This window comes from Mastacembelus armatus, chromosome 13, assembly GCF_900324485.2.
Source record: "Mastacembelus armatus chromosome 13, fMasArm1.2, whole genome shotgun sequence".
In the NCBI taxonomy this organism is placed as follows: Eukaryota; Metazoa; Chordata; class Actinopteri; order Synbranchiformes; family Mastacembelidae; genus Mastacembelus; species Mastacembelus armatus.
In genome coordinates, this window is record NC_046645.1 from 22,642,257 (window position 1) to 22,663,888 (window position 21,632).

The window sequence follows — 21,632 nt, forward strand, 5'->3', positions numbered from 1 at the left end:
TGTCTTCAGTTTTGCTTCCACCACAGGTTTGCTAGAAAGGAATTCCCCATGTAAACACAGTGACGTATACGGAGACCCAGGTTTCGTTAAGTAAGCTTTATTGTTGGGGATGTCGGACATTGGTCATCTGCTTGATTTTGAACATGTCTGAAAGTTTCAACCCACTAATGCAGCAGCATTATGTATGCTGATTTGAGGTATGAATATTTGAGATGGGTTATATCTCAGCACACCCTAATTATGTAACAGATGGGCATTGTTCAAACTGCTATGAGGATTTTTTACTCTACTTTCTAAAATGACATTGATAGCAATGACTTGAAAATGTACCAGATGCCAGAATAAGACTTGTCTTTTTCACATATCTTCGTGATTCTGTTTCCCTCTTTCTGTACCAACACACACACAAACAGGGTGTGGTGCACTGCAGGTTCAACACAGAAGCACTCCAAATAGAGGAATGTTGTTAAAGTCTTTCATAAAGGTACAGTGTCTAAATCCCGTGTATAAGCCTGAGGAAACTTAGCGGACCCTAGGAAAGGAGATATTAATAACTCTTGGGCCAGCCCACCACATTCTTCACATGTGAGTCACTGTAAGCCAGAGAGCAGGGAGGAACGGGCTGGATTGCCTCTGTTTCTCATTTGTGTTTCTTTCCATGGAGGAGTGGAACAGGGAGGCGAGGGGCCACCCCTTCTTTTGCAAACTTTGAAAGCCTTACTGTATGTGTAACACACACGCAGCACTCATGGGCCACATGTTAGTGCAAATAGTTTACACAGAATAAAACCATAAAGACGCAGACAGGCAGGTGAGAGTGTGAGTGCAGGACTTGCCAGGGATAAGCATGAATGTGTTGTACTTAAATGTGTGTTAGAGAGAAAGAAAGAAAAGCTGGGAAAAGGTTTCAGATGGTGGGAATGAGAAGGGAGAGAGCCTTGGAAAATGGTGGTATGGGGCCTTGGCAGGAGACTGTGTGAGTCACTGTTTATCTGGTTTGTCACTGAGAGACCAAACAAGCTTGATTGAAAAGAAAATCTTGTTAAAAAAGAGTGCAATGCCAAAAGAAATACACTCCGCTATTAGTTTTGTATTGTATGGAATGTAGCCATTTTTAACAAAAGTGTTTACCAACTCATTCTAGTTTGTTGAGAGAGTTTTACTCACAAAATGGTTGCAAAAGACACAAGACACAGTCAGGACATTTTATTTAGTTGCAATAACTGTTAACATAAGAACAATTGGTGGAGCTGTGTACAGTAGTTAGTAATATATCAATCATTCAGTCTAGTTGAAAAGCTCATCTCAGCATGTAATGATGTTTTTTATACAACTGAGTCCTTGCTCCTGCACATACAAAACAGCAACAATTACAAAAAAATAATATATGAAGTAGGCACAAAACCGTGGCATGTAAAGCATCAAGTGATATGCATTCTGGTTATTAGATGTGCACTGCCAGTTTGAGGTGAAAACAAGTAATCTAAGCAAAATAAAGAAATTTGTAGGTGATATCCTTTACTGGAATGGCCAAATTGAAAATGGCATAATCCTCTAAATTATCACCACAACGATACTCCGCCAATCCAGTCTGGTCACTGAAGAAATGTTGAATTGAAAGATTTTATATTCTGTCAAAAATATTCTGAATACTGCTCACTTAGAGAAATACATTTTTAAAAACTCATCAGAAAAGCAAACTTTGAATTTGAGGGAAGAAAGATCCAGACCCATGTGATTTCTTAATACACAATCTTTTGCATTAAGCCCTTTCTATAGTCTCAAAGGTATGACCTATATTTAAATACAGTATGGTCCACTGTGCAAGACCAAATTCAGTCTTACAGGAAACATTAAACATATTACATACAACATTTTGACCCGGGTCTGGGGAAAATAAGAGCAAATACAAACAGTAGCATAAGTGTGACAGCCAGTAGAGTATCTCTCAGCTCTTAGGACTCTGACATGTCTACGCATCTGAACCCTTCTGCCTGCGTTTGGAGGGTGGGATCAGACGGGTGGGGAGCTCAGGGGGTAGACCGTGGCCCTCCAGTTTGACCTCAATCAGGTGGCTGGCCAGGGCAAATTCTTCATCATCCAGCATGCCATCACGGTCCACATCTGACAGCTTCCAGATGCGACCCAACACTGAGTTGGGCAGGCGGGAGCTCACCATCCAGTCCTTAGCCTTGGTGCCGCTCAGTTTCCCCTCATTCGGAGCAAGGTTATAGAAGATTTCGTCATATTTAGGCTTGTCTTTGGTTACCACCCAATCCTCCTCCTCCTCACATCTCTCTCCGTTCTCCTCAGCAAAGGGGTCACCTTCAGTGAACGGTCCAGCACGGGTCCCCAGGAATGCACCACCCTGTACGCCTAGTTGCTCGCCTGCTTCCAGCTCCTCCTGTCGCAGGAGGGGCATCAGTTTGGCGATGTCACCAGCAAGCAACTCATCCAAAGCTGCCATCAGGTTTGGCTTCAAGGTTTTGAACTTGGTGAAATCATGAACCATCAGTTGCTCCTTTAAAAGTGATTAAAAAAATGTATTGGTAAGAGGAGTGAACGTTTTATTTAAACTTAATTTAAATGTTGCTAATAAAATTTCATCGAGCAGTTAAAGATGAGTGCTTGCATAACGGTCTACATATGTGCTTAAAAGTGAAAACCAATAGTCTCAGACTAACCTGCATCTTGGTACAATCTGGGAAGTCTCCAGCTGAAATGTTGTGCTGCAGCTGGATCTTAGAGAAAATAACTGGAAGCTGGTAGATCAGATTCTTCTTTTTATTGTCCTTCCTAAAGACAGAAGGCATCTCCTGCTTCAGATAGCTGATGATGTGTGCGTGGACCTGGAATTAAATGATTCATTTCAATGATTAACACTACTTCTAAGACTACTAACATGATAAGATACATAATGTCCACATGTTAGTAATTCAATGTTGACATGCCAAAAAACACATACATACTCAGTCACTCACCCTAACCAGACGTGCCCTCTTGACCAGATCATTGAGCTTGCGTAAAGCTGCATTGCGAGGAAGATTTTGGATGTCAGTGAACAGATCCTCCTCCTCCAGCTCAAATAGCTTCCGGTTGTCTGTAACCATCAGTGGCTCTGACCAGAAGGACCCAATGTAGACACGCAGAACCTCCGGGGTACCAAACACCTTTCCCAAAGACCACATGAGTGCACCATACACCCGCATCAGCTGCTGGGTGCCCACCATGTCTGCCTTGTTGAGCACCACACGCAGCTTGTCCTCATTGCCCTTTAGTGCACCAATGGCCTCAGAGAACTCATCTGATATCTCCAGTTTATGGGCATCAAACAGCAGGATGATGCGGTCCACACGTTCTGCAAACCAGCGCAGTACAGCTGGGAAGTCATAGCCTGTTATAATAATAAAAAAAAAAAAATGGTTGGCTCACTAATTCATCCATAAGTTTAATTGTGCAGCATGTGCTGAAATAAAAAGGTCGGGGGGAGGCAACAGGAGAGGGTAGAAGGTCAACACAGACACAGACCCTTCCACCTTTTATCTGGATGTTTATCCCACTGTACCTGAATATTCAGATATCAAGGCTTCACTTTTTGCGAGACGCTACATATTAAAAAACATTTGAGTGTGCAAAACACCAATCCAAATGTCTAACAAACCCAGTATTCATATTTGGAGTGATTTAATCATCTGTATTTAACATGATCATACGAAAAAGGTCCATTTTACACAAATTACAAAAAGCATATTTTCTCACTTACTGCCTGCAGTGTAGCTCTATCAACAGTTTGATTTTTCTAACTCCAGGTTTTCAGATGTTGATCTCCTCAGAGCCCTAAAAACCATCAGCACTGTCTTTGCAAAAGGTACATCCCATTTTCTCTGGATAAGTCAACAACTTCACCCTGAGCAGTTTGCAATGCAGCTGCTTCTTACCAGTCTGCATTATCCAGAGAAAATGGGACATGAGATTTTTACCAGCGGTAAGTGAGGAAATATGATTTTTTATGTGGATCCACTGAGCCTTTAAAATGTTAGTTGCTCAGGCAGATGAGTTACTTGAAGCATGGATGAATAGAAATGTGAAAAACTATTGTGAGTAGATGATGATTTCTAAACACCACATTCTTCCAGACATATCAACAGATTTTTGGTTCTGTGCCTGATCACTTTTTTATGGCTCTTCAGTGTACTGGCGTGATGTTTTCTTGTCCTTCTGCCAAGTGTTACTGTGACAGAGCGGCTGGTCCCATGGGTTAGCCACGCATGCCGAGGAGATGAGCTTATGAGATGACTTTAAGGGATGTGTGTCTCTGCAGGACCCCCATGAACCCTCTCCTCACCTTTTCCACTTCCCTCACCTCGGCTCACTCTCTGCTTGGCTCCAGACAGGATCCCCGGTGTGTCAATGATGCTGATACTCTCCAGGACCTGGTTGGGCATCTGGGCACACTGAAACCTGATGTTGTCATTATACCATACAGGGGAAAAGTCACATAAATATGATAAAATACAAGTTCAGAGAGGTCACGTTTATTTTGTCAGTGCAGTGGAAAAAATCTGAATCATGTGAAAAATGGCTGACTCTTATCAAAGAAGCCAATGTGATCTGAAGAGCAGATTGGAAGCTGCACACCCCACACCCCTCCCTAGCAGGCCATTGTGTGCAAGCAGGACTCTCGTTGCTCTGTGCTTCCTGAAGGAAAATGACCACTACTGCCAGAATCAAACAATAAGTCCTGCTAATGATGTGTGCCTTAGAACAACAACACCACTTCCTGTGGCTTATGAGCTTAACGAGCCCACTGGCTCCCAGAACAGGAAGTCAAAGCAAAAGGAGAGACACAAATACGTTCACAAACATACCCTGCAGAGGGACAGAGGGACAGTGGGACTCTGCTGGAAAACTGGCATCTGAACTTCATGTTGGAACTCCATTCATAAGAGCATGTTCCTGTCACTTCTGGCCTTAACCTCCATGTTTCTAGTAGCTAACAGCACTTCAGTGTAAAACGTGAGTTTTTTGGTTGTGGAAAAACATACAGAAAAATCTCTCAGTGTTAAAAGTTCTCTTAGAGCCTCACAGTCTGTGACTCCATTTATTTGTCTATGCCCTGAGGGGTTGTGGAGCCCTTTGACCTCATCCAGGAACTTGTGTACATTGCAGATCCTGTCTGAGTATATTAGCTTTCATCACCCGCTCATGCGATATCTCTCCCTTTCTCTGTTTTTCCACAAATAAGGCAAGTCCCACCCCACTCTGAAATTTGGCACAAAGACTTGGAATTCCAAAGCACTAAAAAAGGTTGTTATCTCTCATCCCGGTTTTCTCTCCTTGAGTCTGTTTCATGCTGATGTATCTGGCTTCCTGAGCGGAATAATTATGTAACATACTGTGAATAAACTCCAAGCTCTCACCTGTTGAGAAAGGTGTTTCCAAATGGGTTAAGTTTGCGGAACGGTTTGTTGGGGTCTACAATAAGGGCGTTCCCAGGGATGACGCTCTCCACCTCCCCATGCATGATAGCAGTAAAGCAGTCAGTGGTGGGTTCAGGTCCGATCCTGCTACCAGGAATGTCCTGCTCCAGTAGATACCTGTCAGTCACACACATATAGTAGCTTATGATTTTTTTTCCATAGCAAAATGTATCAGTGAGCATGTTTGATGCAAAGCTACAATGTCTTACTTGATGAATGTTGTTTTTCCTGTGGAGTACTGTCCCACCACCAGCACCATAGGCTTATTATCGAAGTCTGCATCCTCCAGACTGGGAGAGTGGAAGTCATGGAAACCATAGTACTGCTCCAGGGGGAGCAGCTTCTTTCGATACAGGGACTTGAGCCCTTCTGTCACAGTGCGGATCACCTCAGGTGCTTTCTTCACATTCTTTCGCCCCCAGCGTGACATGTTGATTGACTAATGAGACAAGGAACCCCTTACAAAAATCAGTGTCAGAGTTATGTCAGTTGTTGGGAGTTGTATTTCCTGTATCTGAACCTTGGAAAACCTTCAGATGTTTCCTGTATTTATATGAATGCTGCTCACTTGTCCTTGAAACCTCCTCTGCACACACCAAGAGAAACGATAGGGCTGAAGTTTTGTTTGAAGTCTGGATCTTCCCCTTTGAAAAGCGTCACTGAACTGATAAATAATAACCCTGTGCACAAAAAGAGAAAACAGTAGGCATTAACCCAAAGAGCATAAACAGATTAATGGATGGCAAAAACATCTTTGTGTTTGCACCTGGTGATAAGAGTCTACTGCAACCTAGAGTAAGGATGTGGAATCTGGAGTAAGATTCAGCTCAACAAGAGTATGCCAAGCACTGTCAGTGCATGCCTGGAAAAAGTTGGTGCTCCTACTGGAAAATTTGCAAACCCAACCCTGAGTCAGAATGGCTCATTTCTTTAGAGTGAAATGAGTAAGATATTCCTTTCATCGCCTGCAGTTTGTCTTTGTGAAACATGAAATATTGGCATGGCTCAATATTTCATGAGAGGAAAATATTTCATACTGGGTACTCTATACATGGACAGACTAATTTAACTCTTAAGTAACCATCTTTCACTGCAGTCTACATAAACAGAAACACTGGATTAGGAACTGAAAGCACAACTCATTATCAGAAGTAGGCTGACACAAAGGCACTAAAGTGAGACACACGTCAGCGCACATTAACTCATCTGTGGAGAGCTTCTCTCTTTCAAACCTCGCTTGAACTAGGCCAAAAATAAAATCTGCCCAAAGAACAAGGAGAAAAGGCAACACAGTCCTGAGTTGTCACAAGATCAGCGTGGAGTGTGTTCTTGTCAAAATGGCGAACCCTGAAGATCTACAGGAGAGACATTAAAAGTCATTTGACTGCCACTCTGTACAAACTTACAGTTATGCTGTATGAGTAAAAGTTGTGCTCCCATGAGAATTAAAGGTTTGGCTAATGCTCTGAAATGAATTTCTAAAGTTAGAGAACAACGGAAAATGCCTTGTGGGTTTGCACACCACAATTGCAACACAGTTTTGGACTGGAAAAAGAAATTTAGCCTGCAGGAACAACTGTTCGGAAAGCCACACTATAACACCCAGAAAAGGAAGGAAAAATGTTCAAAAAGACTACTGAGGTTTTAACAAAGGTTTCCAAGTGCATTCATTTTTCAGTTAAACTCTGTTATTTACACATTAAGTATCATCAAGGCTCATTTTCCTCTACTGCATAACATTCGGGTAATTTTTGAGTAAAAGTTAAAGTAATAATTGATCATCATAGCTATAAACATTTTTTAAAAACAAATATTTACCAAGTTATTATGGAGAAAGCACCGATTTCTTGAAGCACCTTGATCTCTCTTTCTATCTCTCTCCAGCCGTTCCCTCTGGAGCTTGGAAAATATTTTGACTTGAGGAGAAAAAAAGTCAGTCTGTTGGAGGAGCTGCTGCTACATGTATGGGTGTAACTCTGACAGCAAATAGGAGCCTTCAGTGAAGCACCACTGCAGCAAGATTACAAATCGCTCTTCTCCAGGGTTTAATGTACTTCAGATGAGCTCCAGATCTGGCAGGGATCCTCACTGCTTGCTGAAGGAGCACAAGGCAAACACATAGGCACACTACAGCACTTCACTCCTTTTGCTTGCTTCTCCTTTTCCAGAGATGCCTGGCAACACTGTGGGTAGCACTAACACTCCACTCGGGTCAGGGATGAGCTGCTGCACTGTGGCCAGAGGGCGTGGACCTGTAGGAGGGGGTTGTGAATAAATACTCACCAAAAATTTGGGTGGAGTTATATTTCTCTTTTTTAATGACATAACTCCAGTGTCTTTATGCATATTTTTGAGCGATCACCTCATGCCACAACCCTCCAGCTGTGGCTGGAAACTCCTTCATGTTTTCTAAAGTCAACGGACACTTGTTTTATGTTTTACTCAACTTACTGTAACATGTGATACGTTTACAGATGTGACGGCTTTTCTCTTCATCATTCTTAACTCTCTTGCTCCTCCCAAACTCTGAACCTTCCAGGGCAAAAAGCACAGAAATCAGTTCTACTTTTCCACTTTCATGCTCCACCTGCTGGTTGTCTGAATATACCACACTGCTGCCACCATCCATTATCACACAGTAGCGTTCAGTCATCAGCAGTCATCATAAGGAGTGGATGGCTTCAAGTTCAGGATTCACTTGTCTAATCTGCTGGAGAAATGACTAAAAGACCTGCAGTGTTTCATAAAAGAAGCAAGGTTTAATTTACAGTTTTACTAAATGTACATTTCTTTTTAAAAAGTGTCATTATACACAATAAATACAATACAAAATTAATCTGTAATACTATACTTCAAATTCTCTTACGGTCTTTTTGTACATTATTATTGTTCCTTTTTTTCCATTTCAATGCTTGTGCTGTGTTTGTGTTTGAATTGTCAACCAGGGTTAAAAAAGACAAAAACACACATGGGAGGCGAGGATACAGTGGTAAAGATGAAACAGACTGTGAACACAGAAACCCAACAGTTAAAACTGGCCTGCCCCATGCTGACTAAAATGCATATAGTCCTAACCTGGCATCATAAGCAGCAGTGGGGCAGGTGTGTGGAGCCATGGTCTAAAAACAAGAACTTGGAAAATGATCTGGCTTTCCAAACAGAATTTTCTAATAACATATTCATTTACATCTTGTGACAGTATGGTACTACAGTACCCAAGAGCTATGAAAACAACTTCACAAATTTTGATTTACCTGAAAATGCACCTGATGCTGAGATGACATGCAGGAATAATGGAGGATATCTGAGTTTGCCAATTGATGACAGAGTTGGTGCAGTGAGCCTCTGGGTTGATTTCCTGTCTAAGAAAAATATTCGTGACATGGATGTGAACTGCACTACTTTAGCATGTGCTCTTTGCAACTGTATGACAACCTTATCTTTGTGATAAGAAAAAATTTGGTTGGTAAAGACACCGTATGAATTCTGACCTTTTACAGTTATCAACCTGGTTGTACTCTCTCTTGCCTCTCAGCTGCAGGTAGCCAAGTTAAAGAAGGTTGTTATCTTCTAAATTGTTTGAACGAGCTGTCCGATGCTTTCTGTTCACTGAACCGCTGTGGACCGAGACCGGTGCTCAGGCCACATGAAAGGAATGATCAAACTACAAGAATAGATCAAGAATGAAAAAGGAAGAAATAGGAAAACAGCGACCTTTGCCAATCTCATCTTGTTACTTGAGCTTGGCTGACAGAATACATACAAAATACCAGGCATCTTCAAGTCTGCAATTCATAGAGACAGTTTTACCTTTGACCACACTATCACTTATTCCACCATGTGGTCTCCCTCAGGCTGTTTATGACAAAGAAATGTCTGGACAATTCAAAAGGACAAACAAAGCCAACACAGCTTGGCAGAGTTGTACAGTGATACTGTTTTCACAGTGCCCCTCTTCCCATGCCAGCAAGTCTGTCTCTTGCCCCCTCCCCCAAAAGTCTGGTCTGGGGCTGAGGGGCTGTTATCTGCTTTGAGTCTGGGGCACCAGGCTGCCATTGTGGCCACGGCCACCAACCTGAGGGTGCTGGGCCAAAGAGGATGACGAAGAAGCAGGGGAGTGGGGTGGGACTGAGGTTCTGTGGGATGAGGCTGCCGAGCCCCCTGGACGCTGGCTTTGGTGTTGGTGAGGCCTGCTGCTGCCCCCTTTAATGTGGTGCCCATGGGTAGAGGGCTCCTGCTGCAGGTTTAGGATGCTGTCAATGGCACACTGCAGGTGCTCATTCAGAGAGTCGTCCGGAGGGCTGCCACTGGAGAAGCTGGCGTTATCCATGTCAGGGGAGTCGGACTTGCAGCGTTTGGCAGGCAGCAAAGAATCTCGTGTGAAGGAGGACTCTGGAGAGGGAGGCCCAGGAGCATGCTGGTCCATTCTGAATGTCCCACCTGCCCTATGTTTATTTTTTCCACTTGCTCTCTTGTATCTACTAACATCTGTCTCTTGGTCCGTGTGTTCCTCCCCTCTCTCTTTCACCCCTTCCCTGTCCAGGAGTTGTGGAAGATGGTGTGTGGTTTTGATACCGCGATTAAACACCTCGTCTACTTCGTCCAGCCGCTGCATTGCACTCCCTAAACGTCCAGTTTCGTGACTTGACTCTGTGTGAGTGTGTGAGGTCTCCCTGCCTCTTTTCTCCACCTTCACACTGGCTATGACTGTCCGCTCTATGGGAGGAGATGAGGCTTCGTGCCTAGGCGGTGATGGCATGGGTCTGGGGTATGATAAACTCTCGTCTCCTCCGCCTGGGACGCCGGGTCTGACCCGGGGACTCACGTTTTCCCGATAGGTTTTTCGAAGGGGGAGGCGGCAGGTTGTCTGTGGGGCAGCGGCAGTGGAGGCAGGATTGTGCTTGACCCCACCAATGTCATGGTGATCCAACGTCCCATTCATTTGAGTGGAGGATAATGAGCTGGATGACGACCAGGTATGAGAGGAAGAGGTAGAGGAAGATGGGGCTATAGTGACTGATGAGGCAGAAGAAGCAGTGTATATGGGGGACTGAGTTCTAATGACTGTAGAGGAAGTAGGAAGCGTTGATAAAGGGTGGGACTTTGGATGTGGTATAGCAGCTTCAGCCTGAGGCTGAATCTGGGATATAGACTGGGTGCTCTGCTGAGGTTGAGGTGTGTGCACTGGGTCTAAGGCAGTGTTGTGGACCACCTTACTAAACCCTGTTTGATCCTGCTTGATTTTCAGTTTCAAGCCAATTCTCCTGCGAGCCTCATAGGTCTTCATGGGTGGTTTGCTGGTTCTCTGTGGAAGAGCGTCGTCATCATCAACACCTACTTGAGAGTTGAATGATGAAGAGGAGAAAGAGGAAGATGCTGGAGCACGACTAAAGGAGGTTGTCTGGCTGGTGGGTTCAGCCACCGCCTTGCCTGCTGCAGCTGGAGGTGGAGGACAGCTGCTGGACCAGGATACAGAAGCTCCACCTCCACCATGCTTTATTACCAGTTTGGTAGGGGGGAAAGGGGTGACAGAAGGGGTGACAGGGGGAGCTGGAGACGGAGCAGCAGGGGGTGCAGGAGGAGGATTTGAGGCAATATTCGGAAGAGGGACTGGCTCAGGTGCAGCGGGTGCTGGAGCAGGGGCAACAGCAGCTACACCTCCACTCACTGAAGTGGGCTCAGGAGGAGACAGTTTTTCTTCGGATGAAACTACATTCTCCAACATGCGCACATTTGCCACAAACTCCTCTGTAATAAGATAAACAGAATTATACAATTGGCATACACAGAATACAAATGCATATACACACAGCCCAAAACAATCTAAATAATGGTAAGGAACAGAATTAATTACCTGGCCTCTCCTTAGCCAAAATCCTGTCCTGACTCAGTGCAATCTTTTCCTCCTGAATGAACATCCGATCAATCATCACCATCTCTGCCGAGGGGCCGAGTCTCTGCTCATGTTCAAATGTCAAAAACCATTAGTTCAAAATCAATTCAGGACAAAGGAGAAAACAAGTAGGCCTATGCTGAGAATGCTGTTTTATAAACTTACTTTAGACTCTGCAAAAAGCAGGTAGCGATATTTGTCCAGCATGGCCTGGGTCCTTTTCAGCAGCTGACAGGAGACTCTCTCAAATTCATCATCCACTGTGCACCACAGAACCAAAATGTGGATGAATATGTTTAGTTTTGGAAAAAAACAATCACAAACTATAAATTGCAATCACAAGAACCTGTAGAGTTTATACCTCTTTGATAGTCTTGAGAAGAGTTGGCAGTTCCCTGGTAGAGATGGTAAGGCAGCAGTCTGTGCAGTGTGTCCTCAAAAGAGTGGAAAGGAACACTGTAGTTTGGATGAAGCACTGAACCCTGCTGTTTCCTCAGCTGTTCTAGCATCCTGAAGTGAGGTGTATGAAAAGAAAGCTGTTCACATACATGTTATTAAAAGAAAGGTAAAATAACCTAGTAAAATGCCGCCACACACCTGGCCTCTTTGCTGGGCTCTGCAGTGAAAGGCATCTTCATTGTTGTCGTCTGTAATTCAAGCAAACAGATGAAACCCAGGGATTAAAACCATCAGGCTGAAGATCAAATACAAGAGACAGTTTTACAGGAATAGGCACCTTACTAAGATGCAGCTTTTACCTGAGTTTGTACTGGAGCTGGGGGCTGTGGTGCAGGCATTTGGGGCAGACTAGCCCCTAACACCTGTATCTGCATCCCACTTTTCCCCAGAGTCATCCCTCCAATCGAGCTGATCACTCCTGGCTTTGGCTGAACCTGTGAGGAAAATGAGAGACATTTAGAAATGAATGAAATACATGTAGGGAACACATTAAAAACTGATAACACACAATAACCACAATTTATAGAGTAATTAGCTTTGTAATGTTACCTACCTGTGTAGGCTGGGTAAGGCTGACAGGAGTGACAGTCTGATTTACTGTGGCTCCACCTGGCCCTTGGGCTCCTGAGAATACCTGTAAGTCACTTGATGCTGAAACAAGAGAAACAAATTACAAACGGAAATATTCTGAGGTGTGTTCAGGGTCCTTCTGCTTTAGATCATTAATATACTGTGTCTAACCTGTAGCAGGTGTTTTCACTAATACAGATGTCGGCTGCAGCACAGACAGAAGTTGAGCAGGTGCACCAGTGCCGGCTGATGAGGTTATCACCACTTTATCAACAGGCATGTCTTGCTGGGAGTTAAACTGACTGGAGGCTTGAGGCTGAGGCTGAGCAGGCTGCTTGGCCTGCAGCAGGATGTTCTGCTGGATCTGAAAACACATCAGGACACTGTGTTTGTAGATGAACCAATCTGATTTCCCCCCGACCTACTCAGACTCCTGATTTGTACTGATATGTTCGTCAATACAATCACAAACTGGAAAGGTCCAGACTTCCTACTGTAGTGTAAAAGATGTCTCACTTGCCTTTTCCAAATGTTAACATATGGGATGTTTGGCCATTATTTCATTATACTGAATTTAATTGTTGGGAAACATTCACAACCACATATATGCATCACATATTCTATAGCAGTAAAAACTGTATCACATGAAAAACACATGCTGCAAACCATCTCATTTTCACAACACCCATTAACAGATTACATCAACTTATCAACCGCTCAACTTTAGGAGGTTGCAAGTTTCATTAGAAAGAGATTTGAGGTGATCTAGGACAATACCTGGTGAAGCTTTTCCAGCAGCTGTTTCTGCTGTGGTGAGGGCTGGGTGATGCCTGACAGGGTCTGAATTTGTGCTGCTACTAATTGCAGGTGCTGTTGCTGCTCTGTGGTCAAGCTCTGGATTGGAACCTGGGATTTCACTACAGCAGTAGCAGAAGTGCTGACAGGAGGTGCAGTAAACTGGTGCTGTGCAGGTGGTGCAATAGGTGGCTTGGGTGACTGAGAAACAGGAGGCATATCTTGTTGATATGGGGCAGGTTGAGAGGCTGGCTGTGCCTGGGACTGAAGCTGAACTTGAATGTGTGCCTGCTGGAGCTGTGTTGGCTGCTGCTGGCCTTGAGGAGCTGGTTGGGGGGACTCTGCAATTTGGTTATGGACAATAAAAAGTGCAGGATGAGAGGAGGGTGTGCAGGAGCGAGATGGTGTTTGAGATTGAGATTGTGGCTGAGGTTGGGAGGGAGGACGTGACTGTTGGTGTGGTGACTGGATCTGCTGGCTCAGAGTGAGAGGAGACTGTGAAGGCTGAGGGCTGTCTGACACTGGGGGCGCTGTGGCATGAGTGGTCAACACCGGTGACGAGGACAGGCCCTGGATCTTCAGGGGCTGCTGATGTCCACTGGAGGGTACCTGCAGAAGCGGAATCACAATATAGTAACAAAAGAATGCAAACAGCATTTTTCACACAAGGAAACAGCATCAGGAAATGCAAAAATCACACACATTTAAAGTTCTGCATGCACACAGTCTACAATAAATATGAATCTAGCTGGTTCATGATTTAACACTAGATACAAAATAGGGCTGGGCGATATGGCTATATCACTTAATTCTTAATTAGAATATCTTCTGGACATTTCTATTTATTATGATGTATCAACTATTGTTATGACAATTTTCCAGTGTTATGAATTGCATTAGACATAACTTCACACACCTGTAAAATTATCCCTCAATATCTTAATTTGTTGGTGTTAATTACAGTGGGATTAAAAAGAAGAGTAAAATGATAACTAATTACCATATTAGTACGATACAATCCCAATGAAAATCAGTTCACAAAAAGTATCACCCAACCCCAATAAAAAATTACACAAATGTGGGTAAAACAACACAGAAAAATACAAAAGCAATGTGTTAGATTTTAAAATATAGTAGTTGCTGAGTAGTACAAGCCCACTGATTTTTTTTCTAGCATTTGAGGAGAATTACACATAAAAGCTATGATCATTTGGAGAGCAAAAAAGAAAAACAGTTGACAAAAGCAGGAAGTCAAGATCTGCGGGCCTGTGATGGTAAAGTATAAGGTGATCTGAATACTTCAGGGGACGTAATCAGGGGAGCATGTCAATTTTATTTGGGAGTCATTACAAGACTCAGACTAGGGCACACAAATGGTGGTATTGTAAGCACATAAGAGTCTAAATGAGAAGTGCAGGGTTGAGAGATATGAATCAACTGATCAGTCATTGGTCAGTAATGCAGCAGATGATGAGTTAAACTGACTGAGCAGTGTTAGTAAAGAGGTGAAGATGGTGCACTTACTACCCTAGTAGTTTTTTAACTCTTACAAATACACAGAATGGATGAAAAACATACAAAACTAGCAAAAGACTTAGGTTTAGTTTTAAAAAATTGCACTTGATTATCAGTCCCAAATTTTATAGAGGCGCATAAAGCTATATATTAATGTAGCACAGAGACTGACACACAATACATACAGACAACTGGAATGATCATGCTTTTACATATAATGAAGAAATGCTGGAAATACACAGAAGCTGCAAGCAAAAGTAATTTTTGCACTTGGGAATTACATAGCAACAGTGAGAGCAGTGGAAGCAATGACTAATGCAGAAGAAAAGTACAGACCAGTGACGGGGAAAAGTTAAGATTCCCTAATGTTTGTAGCAGCAGCAGCAGCAACAAGTGGGTGGGGCTTAACATAAAGGGGCATTTCTACCTGCTTTACCACTGCTGTCATGTGGGAGGGGCCAGGGGAAGGGCTGTTGCTCTGACCCACCCAAGAGTCAGTTAATTGGCTGTCATGGACAGCGGGGGCTGGAGCAGTGATGCTGTTGCTGCTGACGATTACAGATGCTGGTATGCCCACAGAGGGGGTTGACTCATTCTCTGTTTCATGGTGCTGTTCCTGATAGGAATACATTTACCATTTCAGGATGAGGGAGGGAAAGAGGTAGAGGATTGAAGGGAAGGGGGAATAAAATAGTTAACCAAAGAGGTCAGATCAAGATATCACTCCGTGCAAGTTATTTTATACATGTTAACTGTACAACACAAAGCAAACATGCCAAGAGTTAAACACTGACCTGTTGCAGAAACATTTGCAGAGACTCCTGACTCAGGATCATGCTGGAGCCTTGGTTGGTGAGCAGTAACCTCCCTGGGCTGTGCTGAGCCTGTGGGGGGATCAGCCCTACTGCTGTGACAGAGGAGGAGGTGGACACGGATATGGACGGAGAAGAGGAGGGTACTGTGGTAGCCAGAGACACAGAGGAAGCCGGTTGCATGGTAAGCATTGAGGACTGTGGCACTTGCTGCTGAGTGGGATGAGCAGCCTGGTCTGTTGAGCTACCCAGCACAGTAACACACTCTCCAGACTGGCCTTGAGCCATGGTGGCTGCTCCTGTGGTGCTGCTGCTGGGGACACCACCTGGCTGAGGCTGAAGGGCTGGCTGAAGGCTGACTGCGGGGCTCAGCCCCTCTACCTGACTCAGCATGGTCAGGGAGTTCTGGATAGGCATGCCCTGTATAACTGTCTGGGCATGACCTGAGACAGTGTGGGTTGGTGTCTGGCTTTGACTCTGAGCCAGTGAAACAGGCATCTGAAAGAGGGTGGGTGTGCCCATCTGGCCAGGCTGGAGCTGAATCGGCCCAGAAAGGATGTGGGCAGCCCCACTGTGAGCCTGTGAAGTCAATACCTGTCCCAAGTTGATGTTCTGATTTGTAGTTAAAATCTGGTTTGCAATGAGCTGTCCACCAGGGCCTTGGCTAGTTATGATGTGGCCCCCAGGGTGCTGTGTCAGGATCTGCCCACCTGCTTGTAGCTGTGGCAGGAGAAACTGGTGGTTCTGACCTTGCAGAACTGCTTGAGAGGGAATAACGATGCTGCCTGTTTGATTTAACAAGTGTACACTGAGTGGCTTGCCAGAAGGTTGTGCTGCCTGTTGCTTGAATAGGGTCTGTTGGAACTGAGGGCCTTGTGTTGTGGCTTGAGTACTCAGGACAACATTAGAGTTTGACTTTCCTGACAGAAAGGCTACACTCTGAGCAGCTGAAACTGGAAGTTGCTGCAACCCCAGAGCCTTGTGAGCATCATTTTGCAAAGGTTGGGGTGCCGGCTGTGCCTGCTGTTGCTGTTTGAAGAGTTTTGGTTGGATGGCTCCCCCCTGAGGGGGTTTAGGCTGAATGGGTGTTGGTGTGCGCTGGATGATCACGTTCTGCATGATTTGGCCTTGAGTTTGTGTCTGGGGTCCAATTCCTGAACTCAGAGGGGTACTGCCAAAGCCCACAAGCCCACCGGGAGCAGTCATTGTACCACCACTACTGCTGTTTGTGCTGCTGACACAAACAGCCGGTCCATTTAAAGCTGGAGATCCCAAAGTGGCTTTGTTACCTTGGATCAGAAGTCCACCTCCCGTGCCTCCAAGCCCTGCCTGAGAACCAGCACCTGAAATCTCTGGCCCAGACTGTTGTAGCTGGTAACCACCCATGGCTTTAGTTAGGATTGGCTGCCCAGACTGATTGATAGTCATGACTGTAGGCTGACCCACAACCTGAATCTGTCCAATACCCAAATGTCCAGACTGGCTGCCATTAGGAAGAGCTTGGAGACTTGAAATGGGTTGAAGTGTCACATTTCCCAGGCCCACAGGCTGCATAAATGGCTGAACACTAATGGTCTTGTTCATGACCTGGGGTTGAAGCTGAAGGCCCTGCTGAGCAAGCACTGACCCCAGCATGTCAGCTGTAGCATTGGGAGGAGTAGCAGTGGTGCTTGGGGCTGACCCAGGGAAAATTGCTGTTGCTCCCCCAACACCAACACCTATGCCTACACCAACAGCAGTGCCTCCAGCCCCAGAGAGGCTGGCATCAGGCAGTGTCTGAACCACCTGTGTAAGGCCTGGAATTCCAAAGGACCCCAGGTCCAGCTCAGCCTCTGCCTCCTGTAAGCTTTGTTCTGTAATGTTGGCTTCAGCCAAACTCTGCTGCAGAATGTCACATGGCTCATGGTTTGTCCCGATGCCATTACTCCCACCTTCGCCACCTGGGGACCCTCCCAAGATGTCTTCATCTTCCAGGAAGTCCAGGTCAACACTAACTCTGGGCAGGCCTGCCGACTCATTGGCTGACAGTTGGACTGCAGGCTGGACTTCTGGAACATGGCCCTTAAGAGATCGGAGGAAAGGAAAGAGGAAAGAAGTGAAACCCAGTGATGAATGATTTTGATGGCTAGGTTTGATCGCCTTTAACAAAGTTAACACAGATTTGTACAATGAAGTACAAATACACATACAATGCAGCAAATCAAAGCTTGTAGAGCGTAGTTATGTTAGTGGAAAGGGAAGGTATTTGGAAATGCATGCTACATAGATGGATAGGAAACAGAAAGAGGAGGATTGGGGGATTTTACTCACCCCAGTGGTAGAGAAGAACGAGCTGGAGGGATCACTCGAACCATCCAAAAGGTCGTCAGTGTCCAACTACAGACACACCCACCCAGGATAGGACAGACAGAAACCAAAGGCACCCAAATCAGCAGGCAAAAGCCACCAAGACAAAGAAACATAGGGACCATCAAACAGAGAAGGAGGGCAAGAAAAGGACACACAGTCCAGAGAACCCACATTGTAAAGAACCAGCAACAAAGATAAGTGTCTGGGGTGGGGGGGGGCTGAATGATAGAAATTAACACAGAATTGGGAAGAGTTAGTGTCAGCATTTCTTATATTGTGAATTAGCTGGAAAAAAAGGGAAGGCAGACTGAAACCATAAATAGTGCATTCAAAAAGTAAAGACAACCATTAAGCAGAGAGGCATTAAAAAGAAAAAAGTAATAAGTGGATGAAAGCTGGGGTTGGGGACTGGGGTTAGAGGTGCACAATCTTAAAGTGCAAGTAGAGTCATGCAAGCTCCACATATAATATGCACAATTAAATATCCAAATCACATCAGCTATGAACACATTTTCTCTAACTGGAAATCACAACGCTAATAGATGTGAATTCTGTAATATTTTTTTTACTTTTACTCACATGGGTCTCAGATCCATGAAGAAAGTCATTGAGAGCTTCTGGGTCACTGCAGGAGAAAACAACATAATTCATAACAGTACAAGACCAAACAAAAAAAGAAAACCAAACAGACCAATCTCGCACTTTTTCCATCACTGACTTACCAAATTACATCTAGAAGGCACCTGCCGTCTTCATCATCCATGACAACTGTTAAAAATGAAAAACACAAGTCCAGCGATGATTTATCACCAATGTAGTCGTCTTAAAAGACAATACTTTTAGCTATCTTTACTGAGTTCAATTACTATTATGCTGTTAGTGTTACTCTATACTTTGCAATAGCTTAGGTCCATATTTATTGCTTTAGTGGTTTGATTGATGAGGATTGAACACTGATTAATAGCTGTATTTTGACAGCAGTTAGCCACATCTGATAATCAAGAACTACAAAAGTACCAGACCTTTTATCCCCCCAAAAATTCCTCTGCATCAGTCTGACACAGTAATGTTATGTGGTTACACATTATTAATAACCATGTTTATTTTCAAAGCTTTAAGGGATTTGTTTTTGTTTTGTTTGTTGGATTTATTTTTAGCTAAATTCTGCACAGTATCATTTTCAGTGTAGATGAAAAAACCTCCAAGAACTTTATGATGCTGTTCTACATAACTACAAAAAAAAAAAAAAAAAAAAATCAAAAAAAAAATCTTGGCTTTATATTGTTAATCAAGGCTTATCATTTGATCAGAGGAAAAGAGGAAACTCAATTATGTTCAAAGGTACTTGTAATTACTTTTACATAGTATGGAACATATGATTTCTTAAATTTGACATTTCTGCTACCATTATAAAACCATAATTTTATTGACTTACAAATTTCACCTCAAGCCAAATATTGACATCCCTAGCTCTTTAAGATGGTCTGCAAGCACATGTTTTGTTAAAACTCAAGGTTAAGAGTAAATAGCTTTTTAAAAATCTCAGTCCTTGTGAGCACATTCAAAATTATGAGCAAACCATCACACCACCTACTGCTGTCAGACATCTCTGGAGTTTGTTGTGGGACTTGTGAGAATGAAACAGTGAGAGGTTGTTGGGCTTCAAACACCATATTAACAACTATAATTAAAACATATCGATACATTTTATTAAGAAAATCCAAATTGCATTTAACACATAGCCCATCTTTATCATCAGCTGCAACATGTTAGATTTTAATTTCTATACACTCATCAACAAGAAAACTGATGGACCCATAGAGATAAAGCAGCAGATGTGTTTCCTTCACAAACAGCAGATGGAAACACACAACAATCCGAAAACGCGCGGTTTTCACGCAACTTGGAAACATTTCGAGTGAGGGCTCTCGCTGAATTTGTCTCTACATAAGCGGACAACATTTCCACTCAGACAAACACAACAAGTCACCAGATATTCCACACGGACACATTACCGATGTTACGAAGGAAAGCTCCCCCCAGTTAGCGCTCTAAAAATGCAGCGGGTCGTAGCCATTACTCGGTCAGAGAGAGCCAGTGCACAGGATATGAATGGAGACACTGCAAGCGGCTTGCTACATGCTAGCTGGTGTTTTCAAAGAGCTCCCCATGCACATTTTGCTAAATCGTCAAAATACACGATTTAACAACAACACCAATAGCTTAGGATTCTAAATGAATAAAATCTTGGATTTCAAAGACCGTTTCGCTTTTATATTCAGCATTTTGGTGCAGCTGGGTTGAATTTCGTTAGCCTGGCTAGCTAGCCTGCTAAGCCAAGCAGCTATCAACAATATTCAGACGGACAGCTAGCTTGAGCCTTTGACATTCAAAACAAACCACCGTGTGACACAATTTTAACACCATTATTGTGACGCGCCACCTCGATTCAACCACGACCGGGCAGTATTGTTTGTTTAGCAGTGTGAACGCAATTGCGTAGCGAGCTATCTATCTCTCCTTGCAAGCAAAATATGAGTTAATGTTGGAATACTCTTGGATGAGGGGGGTATGCTTGGGAATTCGGTGGAAAATGACTATGTTTGCCGGCTCGTGCGGCAGTGGGGCGCTTGAATTGCGGTAGCGGCGCAGTTTGCGGGTTGTGTGCAGCGCGCGAACATTGCAGCGGAGTTAGAGTAATTCGGATTAATAGATAATTTGCTACATTGTAACAAACTCACCCGAGACGATGGAGGTGCAGGCAGCGCGGGGTCTCCAGGACAGCCTCGCACGGGCTGCTGTACAGGACCCAACTACGGGCAGGAAACAGGAGACTTCCGTTTTGCCTGATTGAAATCGTCTGTGTCTCTTCTCGACATACACTTTCCTGAAGGTTCAAGTTGATCTGGTACTTGTTGTTTAAAGGATTGACTTTGCGGGAAAAAAAGAAAGAAGATAGACATAAAGAAAGAAAGAACGATAGATTTGCGTTTGGACAATGTAATCAAGCATGCTGAACAGTTACAGTTACAAACTTTAAGAAACTGACCCCATGCCTTATTTGATGTGTACCTAGTCAAAAGAAAAATGTTGAAATTATTAGCAAAGAGTTTTTAGCCACGGATCCATGTTTTGACTATCAATCTAATCACTTTCTAAAAAAAAACTAATGAGACTTTTTTGTTGTCAGTACTAAATATTAGACTGCAGTTTGTCTCAGCAACATGGGCGGATCTACAGGAGGGAAAGGGGAGGCAACTGCCCCACCCCCACACCCCAGATCATCCCCCATACTGGTTTGTTCCTTTTGTCCAAGCGTTCACAAATATATGAATAAATATATTGTAAAAATATATTTGTTATGTTTATTTTGAATTGTATTTTTGGTGTATACGGACCTACATATATCACCCTCTTATGCCAACCTGCCAAAATTTGCCACCCCATGTAAGAATTTCTAGATCTGCCACTGCTCACCAAGACCACTACTAAAACCAAAACATGGTGATCCAAATCCTAAACTGTAATCTGTAACATAGACAGCCAGGGAGCTCTCAGAAAATGAAAATATAAAAATTAAATGTAAATGTTTTAAAGTGAATGAATGATTACTCAGATTTTGGAAACAATCGTGGTTTTCGTGTTTACATGCATGCATGTAAATGATTGCAAGTCATGCAGAGCTTAAGGAGTTTCACTAAGATAACAAATGTAGACTACTTTTTTTAACTGTTGGATTTATCTTTACATATTTTGTGC

General features: G+C 43.7%; 1 protein-coding gene across 7 annotated transcripts; it reads right to left on the reverse strand.

The window, feature by feature from the left end:
- Positions 1-1,191: 1,191 nt before the first annotated feature.
- LOC113133589 (EH domain-containing protein 2-like) lies at positions 1,192-20,696 on the reverse strand. Of its 7 annotated transcripts, XM_026312509.1 has the most exons (16): positions 20,615-20,696; positions 18,596-18,641; positions 18,453-18,498; positions 15,507-17,585; positions 15,140-15,328; positions 13,180-13,806; positions 12,574-12,766; positions 12,386-12,483; positions 12,132-12,266; positions 11,971-12,020; positions 11,735-11,883; positions 11,539-11,633; positions 11,335-11,440; positions 7,932-11,228; positions 7,299-7,732; positions 5,947-6,160 (listed from the first exon to the last, which is right to left on the reverse strand). In XM_026312509.1, exons 2-14 carry the CDS (start codon positions 18,634-18,636, stop codon positions 9,502-9,504), a joined length of 5,535 nt encoding a protein of 1,844 aa, XP_026168294.1. In that variant the 5' UTR covers positions 18,637-18,641; positions 20,615-20,696; the 3' UTR covers positions 5,947-6,160; positions 7,299-7,732; positions 7,932-9,501. The 7 variants fall into 7 exon arrangements, with proteins under 7 accessions (XP_026168321.1, XP_026168329.1, XP_026168338.1 ...); XM_026312518.1 differs by having other exon boundaries at positions 7,299-11,228; positions 11,335-11,437; XM_026312501.1 differs by having other exon boundaries at positions 7,299-11,228.
- Between the last annotated feature and the right edge of the window lie 936 nt (positions 20,697-21,632).